Below are 21,273 nucleotides of genomic sequence, written 5' to 3'. Positions count from 1 at the left end.
TTGCGCTCCTTAGTTTTGTAAATGGGAGAATATCAAGTAGGAGTAGGGAGATGGTGTAACCTCGGTATACAGTATTAGTGAGAGCATCAACAGATACTGCATCCAGTTCTGATGTCCACACTTCAAAAAGAATGTTGAAAATTGGAAAAGATTCAGAATAGGGAAGAGGGTCTAGAAGAGACATAAGGAGCGCAATCTCCCCGAGATCGTCAGAAAAGTTAGGAGCTGGCTTGATCGTGGTCTGTATGTGGGGAGATAAGCTCTGATAGTAGAGGGCTCTTTAATCTATCACACAAAGGCATTGCTTGATCCAGTGGCTGAAAGATAAATTCAGACTAGGAATAAGGTGCAGAGGAATTAACCACTGGAACAATTTACCAGAGGCTGTTGTGGGTTCTCTGTCACTTGAAGTCTATAATTCCAAGATTTCACGTCTTTTTAAAAGATCCTGCCCTGGTTTAACCAGAAGTTGAGCTTAACCAGATGCAGGGTTGAGTGGGTGAAATGTGGCCTCTGTTGTTCAGGGGGTCAGACAGATGATCACAGTGGTTCTTTCTGGACTTGGATTAATCCTGCAGACTATGTTGGGAAGGAGGTAGAAACATGAGCCTCTCCAAATTGTAAGCAGCCCAAGCACTGTGATGGGGCAGAACATGCCTGACTTAATGGGAGGGAGGTAACAGGGACATGGCCCAGGTAGGTTAGCTGGGAGGCTGGGGTACCAGCATGGATGAATGGCCTACGGAGAATTTGCTGCAGTGGAAGGAGATGGGAAGGGAACAGCTGCTGCCTGCATATTTGAGACACTTGGGGAATGGCTGCCCAGGGCTCCCAGGAACTTCACTGTATGGTGCATCCCATTTTTCACCTTGTCTGTCACCATCTGTTGGTTTCTCCCCATTCTCCATCCCTCACCCTGGAATCAGTTCGCCCCCCGCCCGGAATATGATTTGATTTCTTTTGATGACTCGATTGTTTCTGTTGTGATTTATCGTGTTGTTTTTTTCTTCCTTTTCCCAATCCAGTTATTGTGATCACTCTAAGCCCTGCTCCCGCTCCGTCCCAACGAGCAGGTACCAAACTTTTTATCATCGCAGCTTGGATTTCCTGCATCATTTACTTAACGCTTCCTTCAACTGCATAGAAATGCCACCTGTCTGACTTCCCTCCTGTCTGTCTCCCCCTCCCGTCCCCAATCTTTCCCATATCCACCTGTTACCACCACCATTGATCGAGCATACATGACCATTTACAGCTAGGAACAGCATTAGATAAGGCCTCCCGTAGGATCATGGCTCTGCTTGCCCACATGCTTTCCTGTCCCTCCACCACTGGAATAGCTTTGACCACCGCACCTGCCATCTGAGGCTCTCAAAGCACATTCCAGAAGCAGGTAAGTATTAAACAACCCCAGACTATAGAGAGGCAATCCTCACCTCCACCACTGATACACAACCACTTCTGGGCTGGAATGCAGCAGCCATTGACCAGCGCACACCAGCAGTGTGCTCTCAGCATTGTAAGCTAGCAAGTGAAGAAGAATCCCATGTCCAATTGAAACCACCGCAGCAATTTTAGGAAGGCAAATTGTAATTTTTCCATGTTAGAATTTTGTCAGGACATTTGGGCTGACATCCCTGTTCTCCGAGTGCTGTGCACTCCTTGATAGCCACGAGGGCCTGGATTTCTGGGGAAGGCTTAGATACTGTGTCGATGGCACAGCCGTGAATTAAATATGGTGGATGGCCACCACGTGGCTTAGCACAATAGTGGGAGGTATTTTTATCTGTCTTGCACATAGAAAACCCAGAACATCTACATTCCCATTTGAAGAACCACCTGGGACCTCTGGAGGAATCTTAAAGTGTGATTGTCTGTATTGGAGACTTCCAACTGAGATCCAGGTCACACTGTGTCAGGAGCTACATACACACAGGTGCGAGAGTCCCTTCCCTGAAGAATTTAGTCTAAGTAGCTGAGTGTGTGTGAAAGGAAGAGTTATTCTCTCCATTTCACAGATCAGACAGGGAGTCCCAGTCTAATGCCTTAACCACAAGATGACTCTCCAGCTGCATGGGCAGCCGTATCTCCTTGGCTGGAGCAGAGAGCTTCCCCGAGAGTCCAACTTTGAGGAGTGAAGTGGCCCTTCCCAATTTTTACCATCCTGGGCTGAGAGTCTTTTGTATCTCTTAAGGTAAACCGAGCCAAACCAGGTCAGTACTTGGATGGGCAACCCAAGAAGTGGTGTTAGTGGCTTATTCGGGGGTACTCTTCTCACTGAGTCAGTTCTGAAGACTGTGTGCTCTCTGCAGGTGATGTGCTGCTAGAGGGGCCATCTTCTGGATGAATGGCTATCTGGCCGTGTCCCCAGTTCTTACGCTCTTATCCTGAGTCTCACAATATTGGGTGTGTTTTTAAAGCCTCAGCTCTTGGAGTCATGTGATTCCATGAGGATCTCCGCTTTCTTTTTTTCAAATAATTTTTCAGCCTTCATGGCTGCAGAGAGAAGCTGAAAAACATGAATCCTAAAGGCTCATAAATCAGAAAGCAAATAAAATTTTGAATAAAATAATTTTTGTTTAAAAAAAAAAAGTTTTTTTTTTTTTAAAGCCAGTCTCATGATTTTTGGGACCAGACTCATGGATATTTGAACACTAGCGCTTGACCACGCAGAAAGGCGTTTGTGACGTCTTATGATCATTAAAGATCTCACTGTGCTCTTTGAGATTTGCGGGGTAGTCCTGGTTTCCAGACGCCAGTTTTGTTTATTACCTCCAGTCTGCCTAAATTCCCCCTGCAGCTGCATTTGGGAACAGGTTTCTTCACTTCCTGCCCTAACCTGTTGTTTAGAGATTCTGTGCACTGTTAAGTAGCTCCTGCGTTCCACCCCAGTTTCAGCTGCATTTGACTGTCATCTGTGAAGCAGTCCCAACACTGGATTGTTTTGCTGTGCACTGTTAAGCAGCTGTGTTGCTGATCCCAGAGTCAGCTGCACCTGAGAGTGGCAGGTGAAGCAATCCCAATGCTGGGTTTGTTTTGTAGCTGCTTAGTCTAGTGTTCTGGGATCCTTCAGGATGAAAGGTTTAGTTTAAATGTACAATGATCTGACAGCTTTTTCTCCTGTGCTTTTATATCTCTCCCACACATCGATGTCAAATTGTAACACTGTGCTGATAGACTATGCCCTACAGAATTTCCCAGACAGTGAACTATGAAATGGTATTTCTTTTTATTTAAAAAGTTGAATTGTCTCTTTTCTAGGCCAGAAAAAGAATACCATATTTGTTGATTCCCAGCCTTGAACGTATTGCATTGAACTGCCCTCTCCTGAAACAGTGCAATGAACACATGGTTTCATTGCAGTAATCAGAAATTCAGATGCCATGGCGATTCCCGCCAGCATTTCTGAGCCTCCTGTTGGTGACCACCCTACCTTTGACACGGTCTTTTCGAAGCATCTGTATAGAAGGTATCCATTTGCCCCCATTACGACGGCAGACCAGGAATCCAGACACCGAGGTTCTGTTCCTGGCTCCGCTCCTGGCCTCTGGGGTGACATTGGCCAAGTCCCTCACCTCCCTGTACCTTTCTTTTCCCAGCTCTCAAATGGAGGTGGGGCTACCCTCTTTTGTTAGGTAAATAAGTGTTCACTGTGAAGTGCTTTGAGATTCTCCAGTGGCTATTGATTGTATTATTTATACAGCTATCTCTTATTTTTTTTTTTTAGAATGCTCCCCTGCCACCAGGGTGCTCAGTAGCCCAGTAGATGAGCCTTTATTAAAACCTTAGTAATGGAAATAGAACTCAAGAATCCTGACTCCCTGTGGCCTGCTCTAAGCATTAGGCCACACTCTCCTCCCAGAGCTGGGGATCAGAAAGTTCCTCGCTCCAAGAGCATGCCCAGAGCCTTGGACCGTGGTAAGACTGAGGCTCAAAAATGATCCTTTAAAACCCAAGTCTCTATGCACTTGTCATGTAGCTTTTTGCCATGGGAAGCAATGCCATGTGCTTCGTGCCTGTGAGGGTCACACTCAAACCCACCATGTTCACAGTTAAAGGGGGAACTGAAAAGCTTTTCAGTCTGCCAGGGGCAGAGTTCATAACATCCGTTGCGGAAAAACATAAAGCCATCATGTGCCCTTAAGACAGGGAAACAGTTTAATTCCTGGTATTGCTGGAGGGATTACTGTGGTCACGGGAATACCAGACTTGGGTCTTGGCAGGTCTGTAAGAACCTAAACTTTCAACAACAGCTGTATGGTGATGAATTAAAAATGACATTCATAACCCTCCCACCAAGAAAAAGAAGAAATTAATAATGTTTAAAAATAAACAGATCAGAAACATGAGCAGTTTTGACTCTGCAAACAAGTTCCAAAGACTCCCCATTGCTATTGCTTTTGAGCTATGGAGGGCACCCAGATTCTAGGGGGATGGGCAGCAGAGTCAGACACTTAGGTAGATTTATAGACAGCATGTCTGCGCCTTATGTTGTCACTGATTTGGTGGGGGGAGTCTATCTTTAGAAAGCTTTACTGTTCACTTTTAAATCCAAAATATTTTAGTGTTATTTATTTTAGCTGGGAATTAGGCAGCTGTTGAAATTCAGTGGACTATGGGTCCCACTTACATTGGGCTTCTTGGAAATTCTGACCTATTTTTATTATACTAGCACCTGCAGGCCCCCAGCAGAGACCAAAGGCCCAATGTGTGCTGTAGAAACACAGAGGAAGAGAAGGTGCTTTCCCCTAAGAGCTTACAATTGAAATAAACAAAGAGGGAAAACAGAGACAGAGGGGTTTTGGCCCTCCTCTAGTGCTCTCCATCCAAGGATCTCAACATGGTTCATAAACGTTCCTCCATTTAACTCTCCCAGGCCCCCTCTGGGAAGCAGGTGATGGATGTGTTTGGATGGCTTCACTCAGAATTGAAATGCTGCCACGTCTGGGTTGGAACACTGCGGCTCTTTAACAGCGTAATTGTTTGCAGGCAGAAATTACATTACTGTATCCAGCTGAAAATTCAAGAGGAGGATTTTTAAGTAGGCCATCTGCAAGTACTCGAATTGAAATTTTGCTAGGACACTAGAGTTAAAACAAAACCTCCCTTCTAGGGGAAGTGCCAGGGGATTTTTAAGGAGTACAAATGGTCAGGATGTTTTCAAATGATAGCAACTTCTGCAGCACAGCACTCCCACACTGTGGCTTGGGATTGGTACTGAGCACCTGTCACACCCTGGGCCTTCTGTTGAAGGTCTCCCATCCAAATTCTGACCTGACCTAAGTTTGTTTGCTGGCTGCAGGCTTGTTGTTTCAGAGCAGCTCAGTTACTTCCCGTAAAGCTTTAATCAGGAAGTCATTCATGCAAGATGATTGACTGGCAGGAGGGGGAACGTAATTGGGTACCGAAATTCTGATTCGTCAAATAAGAGTTTCCAAAATGGTGAGAGACAAGGTGATATCAGGGCTGCCAAGATATGTCCTGTTTAGACCCACAGTGACTCTTGTCATTGCCCAGTTTGTCTAAGAGACTATCAGAGTCCTGCAGAAATGTTTATAATACACACAGTACATATCCCGGATTGGTCAGCCTAGACCACCCCAATCAGCTGGGATCTCAGGACTGATCCTTGCTGACTGGGGTGGTAGGATCTGACCAGGCTGGGATATGTAGTCAGGACTCCTGGGTTCTGTGTCCAGCTGTGCCACTGATTTCTGTATATGGCCTGCTGTCTCAGCTCCTGGATTCTATTCCAAGCCCTGCCACTGACTTAGACACATCACTTTCCTGTGCTTCAGTTTCCCCACCTGGAAAATAGTAGCTATTTCCTTAGTTCACCAGGGTAACTGTTGCAAAGCACTTTGTGATCCTTGGATATGAGGCCCAATTGTTTAAAAGCCCTAAAAAGGTACAGTTGACTCTTGTGCAACTTCATAATGGGCTTTTTAATGCATTTGTAAATGTCCCTGTGCCCAAATATCTTACACGCTATCTGGGCATGAGGTGAGGATTTTCGCAACTGATTTGGGAATTCCAGATTAAATTGATAATGCACCCATAACTAAAGGCAGCTTAACCCTTTACACTGACCTAGGGTATGTCTACACTTAAATCACTGTAGCGCTTCAGTGTACACGCTACCTACGCTGACAGGAGGGGTTCTCCCATAGGCTTAGGTAATCCACCTCCCCAAGAGGTGGTAGCTAGTTTTATGAAGAATTCTTCCATCGACCCAGTGGTGTCTACAGCTGGGGTAAGGTTGGCATATCTACATCCACACCCCCGAGACAGAGCTATGCTGATGTAAGTCCCCATGCCGACCAGCCCTTCTGTGCACACTTTCAGCTGCCATAAGTTTGGGCTTAGTGTAGAAGTGGTGGGGTGAGGAGTGGAGAGAAGAGTTAGTTTATTTTTTCTGCTCCCTACTGACTCACGCATGATCAGATGCCTTCAGCTGGAGCAGATCTGCAATATAAGGTCAGATCAGACTTTCCAGAGACCCAGTCCTGGGAGGAGCTGCCATGGGAGTTAAGCCATGTCAGCGGGCATGGCTCTATTTGTGCACAGACTGCACTAGTCCTGCTGGGGAGGTAGCTCTGCCTGTTGCCATGTTCCTGAAATTGCTGAAGTCAATGGGCACAATACACAGTCACCCCCCACTTTTCCCTCTGCTTGAAGCAGGTAGGAACTTCTGGTCGCTTTCATGGCACCTCTGTAGCTGCAGAGACCTCTGCTGCCTGCTTGGAGGGTGCCAGTTGCTTCTAGGAGATGTCTCTCGAGGTGCAGTTGTAGTCCTTATGGGATTACTGGGCCCATGTAGCCCACAAGAACTCTGTAGCTTCACTCCATCAGAGAGAGGTGCCCTCATCCTGGTATATATTTTTTTTTTAATGTCCCCTTTTACTCCTTGTTTGACCTCAGTTTTTTTTTTCCTCTGTGTGTTTCTCTTTCATTCCTTTTGCCAGTTCCTTCCTTTTCGTGTTGATCTCAAGGCCTAGCAGCCCTTAGATGGGGGCCCTGACATTGAGTGTCTGAAGTACCAACAATGTTCTTTAATTAGAATCCATCTTTTAGCTAATTAAAAACTAGCTAGCAAATAGACAACACATGGAGCATATCTCCCTGGTGCTTAAACTCTGATATTTGGTGATGGGTTCAGAAACTGCCCGATTTCTAAGGAAAGTCATGGCAGATCATCCAGGGCTGGAACCAGATCACTGACAAAGTGGACCAGGAGAGCATCTGACTCTAGAATAGTAGCAATGCAGGTGGGTTGCGAATAGACCATCATCGCCCTCTCCGTTCCAATCCAGTAGGGAGGGATCCTGGCCAAGATCTTCCAAAGTGGTTGTTGATTTTGCGTGACTCCATTTGGGAGAAAGGGGAAAGCAACCTGCGTCACCTTAAAAGGGCCTGAGTTGTTTTTTTTTCACAAAAAGCTGAGCACCCACCTCCCTTTGTGCACTAAAATCACCTTTGAAAAACCTTTAGCCCCTGATGTTTGTTTCAAAAGCAGACTGATTTTTGTTCCCCTGAGAGCAGTGGGGGCGTCTCCCAGCACTCGTCTGTCTGTCTGGTTGTACCTGCAGAGCAGGCAGCGGTGAAGGCTGGGGTTTTGAAAGTTCCTAAAGGAAATAGGTACCCAACTTTCATTGAATTTCAGTGGCATTTGGCCACTTCGCTCCTTTGGAAATCCTAGTCTAAACCCCGCCAGAGCATGGGTACAGCCCCTGGCACAGTGGAGTCCTGGCCCATGTCTGGGGCTTCTAGATGATACTGCAATAGACGTGATAAAATATACCCCACAATTCACTGATAATTGGGTCATAAACTTGGGATTTCCACCCAGTGCCCTCCTACAAAGAATTGTCTTCCCTGTCTGCTAGGAAAGGAACGGGCCCCATCACTGGATGTTAGGAGCCTGAATGCTTTGAGGAACTGCCTCAGAATCCCTAGTGTGAGACATCAGGTTAATTCCTACTTCCCCCTTGCCTAGTGCAGGTTCCCTACAGGGCCCTTTGGGCGGTCTGGTTTCAAATATCCCAAACAAAGATTTGGGGGGGGGGGGGGGGAACGGGAGGTACCATTCCACACTGAATAGGTCAAACTGTCAGCAACCATTTTTCTCATCAACAGCCTAAATTCCTCCTGAATACATTTCATCCTGTTACTCTCCCTGGCCATGCCCTGTGCTGCTTTGCCAGTGGTGGGGATTTGCTCTGATGCCAGCCACCGGTGGAAGCCCCTTGCTGCAAGCCTTGGTTGGCTTCGACACAGTTTGACCTGTGTTCATGCTGCACTGGTGCAAACCACGGCTTTGCCAGCATGTGCAAGTAGTGGGATTGGGACAAATAGATAAGACCTCGGCCATCATCGTAATGCTCAAGTGACTTGTGGGAAGGTGGCTTCTCCCGTGGCTGCCCGTCCTCACCCAGAGACCAAGTCTGGTTGGAGCAGTATGCAGCATCCATCCTCTGCTTTGGGCACTTAGCCCAGCCCACGGGAGTCCCCAACAGCACAAGTTGCCTGCAGCTGCACACCCCCATGCGATCAGTCACATACTGTGTCTACACTACAGAGCCTGTGCCGGTGTAGCCCCCTAGTGTGGATGCAGTGCACACGGATAGAAGGAATCTGTCTGCTCTTGTAGGACCACCGACGTTAGTTCTGCCGCCAGAAGCTCCCTTCCCTCAACATGGCTGCATGCATACTGGAGGCTTTGTCAGCGCAGCTCTGTTGCCGCGGGGTGTGGAGGGGTTCACACCTTTGACCGAGACAGCTATTCCAGGATAAGTTTTACGTGTAGACCAGGCCTAAATGGTGGTTTTCTCTCTGCCATCCTGTCCTACTCACACCCTTGGTTTTATGTTCACTGGCAGCCTCTCTGCTCCCCCTCTGCCTTCTTTCTCTTCCACCCCAACCCCATTGCCCTTTAATTTAACCCCTCCGAGCATACACTGGAGTGGCTGACCTCTGCCTGCAGCATGTTTTCCCCTCCCTGCCTTGTTGGTTCTCCATCCGACAAACCCGGGAGCTGTTAGATTGCATGCCCCACCAGTAGAGTAGCATGCAGGCTTCTGGAATGGAGAGCATGAGCAAGGCGTGTGCTGTAGAAATGGAATGGGGGAAGGGCAGGTGGGAGGAGTCTGATCTCGAATTGTGGGGAGGCTGAAGCAACCGGGGGGTGGGGATGGGATTGGGGTTGGGGTCTTGCATGCTGAACTACATCGTGAAGAGATGCAGATGGTAATAAAACCTGTGGTCACAGAGATCAGAATTATAGGCTTTTGCTCAACCACCAGATACGGGCTGGGTACAAGGGTGGCTGGGTGAAATTGTCTGGCCTGTGTCACACAGGTGGTCAGCCGGAGGATTACAGTGGCCCCTTGTGGCAGTACGGTCCCTAAATGTTGGAGATCCTGTAGGCAGCCCATGCTCTGTTTTAACACAGGTGACTTAATCAGTAAAATGTCCAACTGCTCTTAAATCGGAGCATCCTGGTGGCTCTTCTATCCATCAGTTACTCTGGAGTTTGTTAAATGGGCAGGAGTGTGGACTTCCACTCCTCCTTCCCCAGCCCCCATCACCCGGCCCTGCTTGCCTCTGCTGTTGCAGGGAACGTGTCACTAGGGGTGTGACTCTCTGATCCAGAACGAATCCCACTTTGTGCTCCCTATATGACACATCCCAGCCTATGGTCCTTGGCATGGAGGGCAGCTCCCTCCAGCCCTCCCTTGGTGATCATTTTAATCCCGAGTGTATGTGCAGGAATCACCTTGGATAATACAGTATGAACTCCCATGCTCCATTCACACAGGGGGATTTAGGAGCGTGAACCCCCTGGAAAGTAAGTGGAAGCTGTGCGCCTGAATTCCTTGGGCAGTTCAGAAAGTCTCACCCAGAATCCCTAATAACCATTGCACAGGTGCGTCCTCGTAGCCTTGGATTGGAAAGCCCCTTTGTGTGGCTAGAGGCCTTTGCTATGTTTTATATGGAACTTGCCTTCTTAGGGCCAGATCCTGCATTGTGCAGAGTGACTGCGACCCTGCTGAGGCCATTGGAAGCAGGGGGCACTTAGTAGTGCACAGGAGGGGCTCAGCAGCTGACAGGATTGAGCCCCTGGGGCAGAATTTGCCTCTCCTCTCTGCACAGCAGAACTCGAGTCCTCGGAGTTCCCACTGCTGTGCATGGAGGGGGAGCACATATCAGACTCGAGTGCTGAAGAGTCTTTGGTCCAGATTCTTGACTTATATAAAGCTCTGTTGATTCCAGTGGAGGTACCCGGTTTAGCTAGGCCAGGATACACCAGCTGGCCCACTGCTTTCAGTAGAGCAACACCAGTTTACTCCAGCTGGGGATCTGGTCCCATTGATTTCAGTGGAGACACACTGATTTTACACCAGCTGGGGATTTGGCCCCATTGACTCCAATTGGTTGAGACTGCTTTACACCAGTTGGGAATCTAGCCTCATTGATTCCAGTGGAAAGATTTCAGTTAATACCATCTGGGGACCTGGACCCACTGACATCAGTGGAAAGATGCCAGTTTATGTCCACTGGGGATCTGGCCACATGGACTCTAGTGGAAAGATACTAGTTTACACCAGCTTAGGATCTGGATACTTGCCTACAATTTGGTAGTGGAGACCCCCTCAAGCAAATATAGCTGCCTGCAGAGCATTGCGTCCCCAGACCTGTCTCCGTTTGAAGTCCCTGGCAGAATGATTCCAATGGGGCAGGACCAAGCTTTTAGCTACTTTATGTGATTGTGTGAGTCTTGGGCCCTGGAAAGTCTCTCAGAGAATTTAGGTCTTAAATTTGTGTTTTGTGGGAAAAACTGGCTCTACCAGCCGAGGTCGAACAGCTGATTTCACCTGAGTTTCTTTTTCCTTAAAGTGTTAAATAAGTTTAGATTTGATACCCAGTTGTACTGGGTGAAATTTGCTAGCCTGTTTTATACAGCAAGTTGGACTAGAAAACCTTCTAAAACTTTCCCCTATGTCTGACTGAAATAAAGCAGCCTTGTGATTCTATCCAATCAGAAAATAAAATAAAACAAAATAAAAATGCAACATAAAACTGACTGGCCGAGTTTCACTGTCTGTGAGACACCAAAAGGACCATGGACTAAATGGTGAAAAGCAAAATGAGACTGACACATTCTTTGTTCTAATCAGTGTCTTGTTAGCAACTGTCATAGGGCTACTGGCCCCTTGAAAAGGGGGCCGGTTCCAAGGCACCTGCACTGATACCTGCTTCTCAGTTGGGCATAAGGTAGGTACCTGGGCATTATAAATGCAGGTGGGTGTTGACAGATGCCTACAGACACTACAGGGAATAAAGGCTCCTGCACAGCCCTGTTATAAGGCCCTGGGCCTTCCCTTATGCCCAGTTGGGCAGCAAGTACCAGTCCAGATGCACTGGGCCTCACCCCCCCTTAAAGGGACCAGTCATCTTGTGACAGTAAACACATGTAAGAGACCTGTGTCATGTAGGAAACCAGACTAGATGATCACATTTGTCCCTTGTGACCTTAAAATCTATGTACTTTTAAGGACAATTTGTTGTGTCGTCCAGCAGTTCAGTCCTACAAGGTGTTGAGGTCCTCCATCGGCTTTGCTGGATCAGATCCAACGTGCTCAGCCCTAGAGCTGGGCAGGAAGTGATTTTCTTGTCCTGTGAGAGTTTTCAAGATTTTGGCATTTTTCCATGATCCAAAGCAGGATGAAAAGTCAAAATTAGGAAAATTTTCACAAATGTTCAGTAATCCAAGGGAAACAATTTGGTTTGTGTTGATTGTAGTGTTTTGTTTCGATCCGTTCAAAATGCTTGATTTTGATTTTAGCCTTTTAAATCTTTGTAGTATAAATTAACTAAAATTTTGAACCAGAAAGTCATTTTGAACTGTAAAAAGGGACCTTTCAACAATTTTGATATTTTTTCCAAAGATGTTTTGAATCAAGAGATTCGGTGACACCAAACCTTTCCCATGCACTCTTTCAGTTTTGCCAAGAAAACGTTTTGTCAGAAAATTCTCAACAAGTTCCTTGGAGGCAGGATCGGGCCCAGTGGGTCTATCCTGTTTTGTAACCGTATTCACTACAATGGTACCTTGTGCCTTGATTAGAATGTGGCCTTGATTAGAAGGTGTTAATGGAGCACATTACCCCTCTCCCCCGAAAAAGGAGACAGATTATTAAAGACGAAGGAATACAGTTTACCCTGGAGAGAGAAAACCCGCTAAAGGGGCAAGCCTCGGACTCCTAATACTGCCCTGCTTAGAAAAATGGGTGCCTTTTTTCAGGGATGCTAATCCTGCAGGGTTCAATACAGCCAGTTTGCGTGTGTCAGGAGAAAGAGCCTGCCTCTGTGTTAATGAATACCACTCCTGTTTCCTTTACAAACCTAGCCATGGAAAGCATCCCATTGAAACCAACGCTGTCCTGGAGTTGCACTATAGCGCAGCTATTTCTTGAGCATATCGAAAGGTTCAGGGGAGGCTGTGAAGCCAGATTATCCAGGGAGTGCATCAAATCCTGTTTGCTAAAGCCCCATTAAAATAGTATAAGCAGTGGGATGTCTCGGTTTCCATCATGGCCTGATTCTCGAGGGATTTGTCCAGCAGCTTCCTCTTGTGTTTCCTTTATAACCAAAAAGAAAAGGAATACTTGTGGCACCTTAGAGACTAACAAATTTATTTGCACATAAGCTTTCGTGAGCTACAGCTCACTTCATCAGATGCATAACCAAGGGGCTCAAAAGTTTTTTGCAGTAAAGCCACTTGGCAAATATTCAGACTATCTTCTTCGGAGGCTGGGTTGTAGGGCAGCGTTAGCCTTGTTTTGCTGGTGGGTAACCAAGACACCGATACTGCGATCTATCCATGGCCTTGCAGTCAGGCCAGCTCTTCCAAAACTGGCTGGTGGACAAATGGAGATTCCAACCATCCGTGGGGCTCAGAGCAGGCCTAGCCTGGTACCCCGTGCCACCCCTCAGACATTAGATCTCCTAGCCAGCGCCCTTGTGAAGTATGTGTCATTTCCCCTTTGGACAGCTGGGTGAGATGAGGTTAAAGGCACACAGTTCCAGACCTGGTCTGTGTTTAAAAAGCCGTGGTTTTCAGGCCTTTTCCACAAGTGGGGATTTCAGCCATTGGTGGGGCAGCAGCACAGCAAACCACTGACGCAGCCCACACTTCCTCAATGACAGGCCGGGTTGACCTGGTGTGAACCTGGCTCGGGCTGTCAACGCAGAAGTGCAGTAACTGGGGCAAACCCACTGTGCAGACAGGGCGTTGGCAGATTCCTGTCCCCGAGGCCTCCTGCCAAGTTTTGTGGTTTTGCAGCACGCAGTTCAGCAGATCAGCCACTGCCCTGGGACTCAGGACACCTGGGTTTTGTTCCCGACTCCGCCACTGAACTGCTGTGTGACCTCCTGTGAATCACTTCCCTGCTCTGTGCCTCAGTTTCCCCTTTGTCTATTTAGACTGCGCGCTTTTGGGGGCAGGTGTCTCATTAGGTGTCTGTAGCACCCATTATAATGGGGGCCCCAGGCTTGATCAGGGGACAAGGGGGATCTACAGGTGCACCTGGCACAATAGGACCCTGATCTCACTGGGGTCTGGCAGCAGTCAGCACGGGCTCTTCCCCTGCTGTGTGTTGGAAGAACCCAGGCAAACAAAGGTGGAAACTGACTCCTCTGAAACCGAGCAGGTAGAAAGTGATGTCAGATGCACCAAGCAAATAGATGAGAAAGAACAGACAGTGGCATTTTGTGAGCCAGGGCGTTCCCTGCTTCAGTTGAAGTGAGGTGTTTAACGCTGGCAGTGAGCCGCTATGAGTTGCCATCTGTTACCCAGTAGGTGAGTGGTGGAGCAGGTAGGAGTCCTGGCTGCCCATCTTCTGTGCTAAGCACTGGCGCTCCCTTTGCCAGTTGCACTGTGGTTTCAGAGCCCAGCATTTGGGAACCAGGTCCCTTCCAGGCTCAGTTTGGGCCAGATTTTTCGAGTACCTAGCGCTCCTACTGAGTTAGGGGGGAAGTGTGGCTGACTGCAGCACATCCTGGGCTGGGGTAGAAGGGGTATAGGTTCTAGTCCCATCTGTGGTCTGCTTTGGGACCTTGGGCATGTCTTGTCCCCTCTCGGTTTCCCCATATGTAAAATGGGTATAATACTGCCCTCTCTTGTAAAGCACTTTGTGATCTACTGGTGGAAAGTGCAATGGAAGAGCTAAGTGTGAGCTGCTTGGAACTAGGGGCAGTTTCTGTGGAGCTCAGTATTATAAATATTTATATTACAGTTAGTGCCAAGAGGCTTCAGCTGAGATCAGGACCCTCCTACGCTGGGCACAGCATGCAGAGACAGATGGTCTATGCCACAGAGCTCTTACGGTTTAATCAGACAAGACGGGCCAAGGGTGGGAGGGAAAACAGAAGCACAGATAGGGGGAAGTGACTTGTCTAGGACCCTGCAGTAAATCAGCGGCAGAGCCGGGAACAGAACTCAGATCTCCAGCTGCCCTTGCTACTGCACCACCCTGTCTAACCAAAGTCCACTCAAGTCGATTTAAATGGGCTTGGAATCGGATGCTATTGAAGTCCTTGGGATGTGGTTCGCTTTGGATCATGACATGATGGAGCAAATCAGGCAGGGGAGGGGGTTGTGTGCATGGATGGGGAGAGAACTTCACACACCTTGACAAGCAGCAGTTAAAGCCAGAGGGAACATGTCAACTTAGTTTATCATTAAAAACCAATGGGCAGAGTCCTCAGCCAGTGTAAACCAGCATGGCTTCACTAATGTCAATAGCACTGCCCTGATTTACACTGCTGGAGGGTTTGGCCCCATATTTTTAGTCAGGTGGGACCTTTCAAAGTGAGCCTTGAGTGATCTTAAAAAATCCACGAGGAATTGGATCACTTCATGTGGGAGTAGAGCAGTTTCAAGTCCTGGCCTGGGCAGTTATCCATTCCAGTATTGCAGCACTTGGATACACCAGCAAGTGTGGAAGCAAATTTATAAAGGGAGCATTGACTTGTGGTAAGAACAAATTCAGCAAAAGAGACTGAGCCAGAACTCCTGGGTTCTACTTCTGGTTCTCCTGGGGTTGCCCTGGGCAAGTCTCTCACTGGTGACCCTTCTGTATGAGGTGGATAATAGCTTGGTTTGTCAGAGCTTATTTGCCAGTGTGCTTTGAGATCCTCTGATGCTAGGAGGGTAAAGTATTTTTGTTTGGTAAAAGACTCTTCAAGCTATTGAAATTGACCAGATTCAAGCTGCTTGGGGCAGTGTGGGAAAATGGTTCTTCTTTAACCTGTGTGTGGGAATTGAGTTCTGGCTCAGTCAATGGGCATTCGATGTCTTTGTCTGAAAGGATCAGGTCCCTTCACCAGCTCTCCTGTCGCAGCAGCTGCAGCCCTTCCCTCCTGGGTACAACATGCTTTGAACTCTCTTCTAATGACCCCACAGTTCCATAAGTGGCCTTGCCCTTGGGGTGAGGGGTGTTCCCTTCAGCCCAGGTTAACAGCCTAGGGTAGTTTGGCTTGGCCATTGAAAGCTGGCTTGGGGAGTTTCTAGGCATTGTTTGAGGAGGGATGGTTTTAGCAAGCTCCTGCTTGCGGTCAGCTGCATAATATTAAATACCGAGGGCCGGATTCCACTGACCTGCGGTAACTTCGCTGGCCTCTGGGGTGATGCTTTGGGCAGAGTGAGGCCAGAATGTGACAGCAACTTTCTAGCCAAAGCACAACCCATCGAGTTCTACAGGCAGCCTCCCTACCTTCAACAAGGGGGCACAGGCTGTGGGTGGAGGAGGGACTACCTGTCCCAGCATGCTGTGCTCCACCTTCTTCCAAGACCTGGCAGCACTGTATGCTGGAATCTGTAGTCTCTTGAGGACAGCTCCTCCACTTGGGCGGTGAGGTCTGGATGTGAACTACAGGTGCGCTCCTGCAAGCAGAGGCCATAGCTCTGTGTTTCTGGCCCGTGAGCGGGAAGAAGTTCAGATGGGGTGTCCCACTTGTGCTCTGAGCTGTTGAGTGTGTGCCCTAGCTACGCTCTGTGCTTCACGTGGTTCCCTGCCCCAGTATGCGGGAGGGGTTGTTTTATTTCAAGCCTGTGGGAAGATTCAGTCCTTCCCCTCTTCCCCGTTACCAGTGTGGTATAGAATGTGGTAAGGCTGGGTAACAACTGCAACGACCTCCCTGCTCATTCATGGACTTGCCCCAGTAAAACTTTGCCTCAAACTTCCAGGGGCAAACAGTGGGCCTTGCTTTCTCCTCTTCTCATTCTGGCAGGTTCCCAGCCTTTTGGTGGCAGAGCTGCCTCCCTTGTTAACATGGGGACGATCGGTTTATGTTGAAACTGATCCAGGAAACTGACACACCTGAAGAGGCTCCATCACTGACCACTTCCTTAAATCTCACCTGATGGACTCCTTCTATTTAAGGCATGCTGCCAGTCTTTGCCAGTTGGCTGAATTACAGCAGTGGTATAGCAGGGAGTGTGGGCAGCCAGCTGGGAGTCAGGGCTGAGAATTGCAAAAGCAGCTAGGAGGATTTAGCTACACAACGCCCATTGTGTGGTTAAATCTCAAGCTAGGATGCCTGGGTTCCCCGCCCTAACTTGGGGTGGCCTCGGACAAATCACCCAGCTGCCTCTGTCTCTGCTTCAAGTGCCATCTATAAAACCCACCAGGATTAGCTGCTCGGAAGGGTCAGGATCATTTGCGGTGACCAGTCTGCAGGCCAAACCCAGCTGTATCCTGTGGGTCCGTGTACATCTAGCACTTGGGATTCCAGCACAGCACAGTCGCTCCCAACAGCTGTTAACCACTTTGCTGAGGCCTGGGGTGAGCAACCCTAGTATGAGAGGAAAACAGGCTTTTGCAGCCCAGGTCGGAAAATCTGCTTTATCAAATCATGGGACTTAAATGCAGAGAAGACCCATTATGTCTTACCTGGTCTGTCGCCCCATGGAGGCCAGGTCCACATAGGTTCCTACAATCTGCTCCAGGGTGGCATGGCCCAGGGTGAGGGGAAGGGTTGGTGCTGTGCATTCCAGCAGCTAGTGGCATCCACACAGGGCTCTGCTCTCTGATGGGCACAGTGTCAGCGATGGGACGTGTTGGAAGTCGGGATGCTGGACAGTAAGCAGCATGGCTGTGGGTATCGCATCCCCCCTTCAGCGAGGCCTTCACAACCCCATGCAACACAGATGGGGATCTGGGGCTATAAGATGCGGGGGGAGGAGGGGTTCTCTGGAGCAGAGTGTGGAAAGGGACCCAGGCATCTGAGGGCCTGACTCTCGCTCACTCCCACAGCCCTGCAGCTCCCCCTGGCGAACGATGGCAGCAGCCGCTCCTCTTCTTCGGAGAACTCTCCCCAGCATCAAACGCACCAGCCACGTCCCCGCCACATGCTGGGCCTGCCCCAGCCACCCTTCCCTATACCCAGGAGCATGGAGAGGTAAGTGGTGGGGAAAGGACACCACTCCCAAGTGGTGGTGATGGGGCTGAGCTAAGGAAACCCCTGGGGCCGCTGTTCTTGGCCTGGCTAGCTGGCTCCCTCTACAGGGTACTGCGTGTAATGCAGCTGCTGCACCAATCACCTATTTTGTGTCGAGTCCTGTAAACTGGCATTGCGGGCTGCCTGGCCTGGCTAATGAGGTGGAGCGGGCCACCTGGCTCGGCCAAAGAGGTCGAGCGGGGCCACCTGGCTCAGCCAGTGAGATTTTCCCCACCTTATTCTGGTGGGCTAGACAGATCACTGGGCTAATCCAGTGCCACAGGGCGGTGGGACCACTAGACTTGATGGGCCTGCTGTTACAGGTGGGCTGGGGTCCTCAGCCAGTGCCTAGTTTGGACTCTGACCTGGCAGGAGAGCTCCTCCTCGGAGCCAGAGTCACTTGATTTGGTATGTTGTCTCCATCCAAACTTTCTCCATGTCTCTCTCTAGTATAGAGATAGATCAGAAGCTGCAGGAAATCATGAAGCAAACGGGTTACCTGACCATAGGAGGGCAGGTGAGTTGGAAGAAGTGCAAAGGGATCATATTCTCAGTGCTGCTCTGTCAGTAGAACTGTAGGTGCCAACTATTGCAGAGTATCCCTGATTGGTATCAGGTTTCCTCTCCTACGCTGTTGTGTGGCATTGTGCTTTTAAACAGCTGCCAAATCCCACTCCGAGGTGGCTGCATTTCACGGCTGGGTGAGTGATCCCAGTGTGGTTCTGGCTTGAGACAAAATCCTCTGCCCCAGGACAGGCTGCATGAGGGCAAGCGCCCCTCACCACATGCATATGCTGCCCCTTGTTGGGATGCCCATCCTGCAGGGAGAGGGGAACTGAGGATTCCCTGCCCTTTCGATCTCCATTGTGGGTTAGAGAACTGGCAGGTGGGTGCAATGTGAGGCCAGGGGGAACCTAGTGTGCCAGTCAGTGAAGCCTGGTACCCCACTGGCTGGCATACTTACCATGGAGTTTACCACTGGGAATTGTCCTAGCTCAGGGTTGTCTGCTGGGCCCCTGCGTATAGACATGGGCTCCGTTGTATGGCCCCTCCTGTAGCCCTGTGTGTATGTGTCTCTGTGCAGCGGTACCAAGCAGAGATCAATGACCTGGAGAACCTGGGCGAGATTGGCAGTGGGACCTGTGGTCAAGTGTGGAAGATGCGATTCAAGAAAACAGGACACATCATAGCCGTGAAGGTGAGCATCGGGGGCAGGGCCTTAAAAACAGACCAAGCAAGGGGTGAATAGTTCCATCAGGAAGGGAGGGGGTGTTGTTGAATGAGGAGAGGAGAGGATCAGGACTCCTGGACTCTCTTCCTAGCTTTGAAAGGGGAGTGGTGTCTAGTGGTTAGAGCAGGGCGGTACTACACGTCAGGACTCCTGGGTCCTATTTCCAGCTCTGGGAGAGGAGTGGAGTCTGGTAGTTAGAGCATGGGGGGCAAGGGCTGGCCTTCTGGGTTCTATTCTTGCCTCTGATTGGGGAGTGATGTCTAGAAGTTGGAATAGGGGGGGCCTTGAAGCCAGGACTCCTGGGTTCTGTTCCCAGCTCTGCCACTGACTCCGTGTGATCATGAGCAAGTCATGCCTCATGTCTGTGCCTCAGTTTCCCCACCTCCGAACTGGAGATAACGCTGCCCTACGTGGGTGGGGAATCATCCGCGTTAATTAACAAGGGCTTATACGGTCCCCTGCATGGCGGGGCAGAGCAGGTGTCACTGTTCACCCCTGCAGTCAGCTCTCCGCTCATAGAACTGCTCTGTAATCCCCTCCTGTTGTCTGGTCACCACAGCAAATGCGTCGCTCAGGTAACAAGGAGGAGAACAAGAGGATCCTGATGGACCTGGATGTGGTGCTGAAAAGCCACGACTGCCCCTACATTGTCCAGTGCTTCGGGACCTTCATCACCAATGTAAGAGCCCCCTGCGCTCGCTCTGCAGCTCTCCATCTCCCCCTTGTGGCTGCACGCCCTGGCTACAGCCTTGAGCTGTCAGAGCTGGTTCTTCCAGTTCAGGTAGCCGAGGCTTGTGCTTGTAGAGAGGTCCCGGGTTCGATTTCTGACGCCCGCCCCCAGTGTGGTGTGATGTTACTCAAAGCCTCCACCTTCTTTCCGCAAAATTGTCTGGAAAGCCAAGCACACGTCGCACCCCATGGTAACCTGGCCTTGGTCTCCCTCCCACACAGACAGACGTCTTCATTGCCATGGAGCTGATGGGCACATGTGCGGAGAAGCTCAAGAAACGCATCCAGGGGCCCATCCCCGAGAGGATCCTGGGGAAGATGACGGTGGCAGTGAGTTCTGGTGGAGGGAAGTCGGGGAAGGGCAAGTGGGGCTGGATGCAGCATGATGGGCACCTGCCAAACCTTTCTCCCACGTGAGCAGCTGGGAGGGACCCGACACACCAGCGGACTTTCCCATTTGGTAGCTGGGTTGGCTTTGTGCAGACAGGGTCTGTGCTGGGAAGAGGGCTCCTGGAGAGAGAGATCTCTCGCCTCAGGTTGGTTCCCACTGATCTCTGCACAACACCCCATGCATGCCTGGGGCCTTGATCCTGCAATCCGATCTCATCAGATTGAGGGGGGCTGGCTCCTCCCTTCTCCAGGACAGGAAGTCTGGGATTGATGGGCCTAGAACTGAGCTCTCTGCAGAGCTGTGTACAGAGGGGCTGACCCCTCCCTGCTGCATACAGAGCCTGGGATCTCTTTGTCTTTTCTAGCTGGCCCCTCCTTTTGCTGATCCTCCTGAGGTGAGCCTGGGGGTCAGGTGGGTGCAGTGGGATGACTCTGGGAAATGCCGTGTCCTTTCAGATCGTCAAGGCGCTCTACTACCTGAAGGAGAAGCATGGCGTCATCCACCGAGACGTCAAACCCTCCAACATTCTGCTAGACGAGAGGGGGCAGATAAAGCTGTGTGACTTCGGGATCAGCGGGAGGCTGGTGGACTCGAAGGCCAAGACCCGGAGTGCGGGCTGCGCGGCGTACATGGCGGTGAGGGCTGGGCCGTGTCATAACCCACAGGAGGCTCAGAGAGGGTGCTGCTGGGCCTCAGGCTGCCTGTGCGCTAATTGGCAGCTGAGGGTGCCTGAGCCCCAGGGATGGGTGGTTTCTTGGGATGGGGTGCCCTTTGATCTTGCCAGCTATGTAGGGTGAGGCTTGGTCAGTATTGAGATGGGAGACCTCTGAAGAATGGCCAGCTGAAGCAGCTCTCCAGGGTGGCTCTAGGGGGAGCTGTGATGCTTGAGATGACATAAGTGAGCCAAGATCTAAAGACTCCTGCCCTGGATCCTCAGCTGGTGTGAATGAATCATAGAATATCAGGGTTGGAAGGGACCTCAGGAGGTCATCTAGTCTAACCCCCTGCTCAAAGCAGGACCAACCCCAACTAAATCATCCCAGCCAGGGCTTTGTCAAGCCTGACCTTAAAAACCTCTAAGGAAGGAGATTCCACTACCTCCCTAGGTAACCCATTCCAGTGCTTCACCACCCTCCTAGTGAAAAAGCTTTTCCTAATATCCAACCTGAACCTCCCACACTGGAACTTGAGACCATTACTCCTTGTTCTGTCATCTGCTACCACTGAGAACAGTCTAGATCCATCCTCTTGGAACCCCCTTTCAGGTAGTTGAAAGCAGCTATCAAATCCCCCCTCATTCTTCTCTTCCGCGACTAAACAATCCCAGTTCCCTCAGCCTCTCCTCATATGTCATGTGTTCCAGCCCCCTAATCATTTTTGTTGCTCTCCGCTGGACTCTTTCCAATTTTTGCACATCCTT

The 21,273-nt window shown here is 49.8% G+C and overlaps 1 protein-coding gene across 4 annotated transcripts in view; it reads left to right on the top strand.

Moving 5' to 3' along the window:
* Positions 1-21,273, top strand: part of MAP2K7 (mitogen-activated protein kinase kinase 7) — a 52,131-nt gene that overhangs the window by 13,213 nt on the left and 17,645 nt on the right. For 3 of the 4 annotated variants that reach the window (XM_048832368.2, XM_048832369.2, XM_048832373.2), the window contains 6 exons: positions 17,319-17,463; positions 17,953-18,019; positions 18,587-18,700; positions 19,293-19,412; positions 19,685-19,792; positions 20,309-20,488. In XM_048832368.2, coding sequence (XP_048688325.1) covers positions 17,319-17,463; positions 17,953-18,019; positions 18,587-18,700; positions 19,293-19,412; positions 19,685-19,792; positions 20,309-20,488 — 734 coding nt within the window. Of the gene's footprint in view, positions 1-1,025; positions 1,074-17,318; positions 17,464-17,952; positions 18,020-18,586; positions 18,701-19,292; positions 19,413-19,684; positions 19,793-20,308; positions 20,489-21,273 lie in introns of all 4 variants that reach the window. The other variant, XM_048832367.2, reaches the window with a different exon arrangement.

Source organism: Caretta caretta, chromosome 20 (genome assembly GCF_965140235.1).
Source record: "Caretta caretta isolate rCarCar2 chromosome 20, rCarCar1.hap1, whole genome shotgun sequence".
NCBI lineage: Eukaryota > Metazoa > Chordata > Testudines > Cheloniidae > Caretta > Caretta caretta.
Note: the sequence above shows the minus strand (reverse complement) of the source record. Positions and strands in the feature narration are given on the sequence as shown.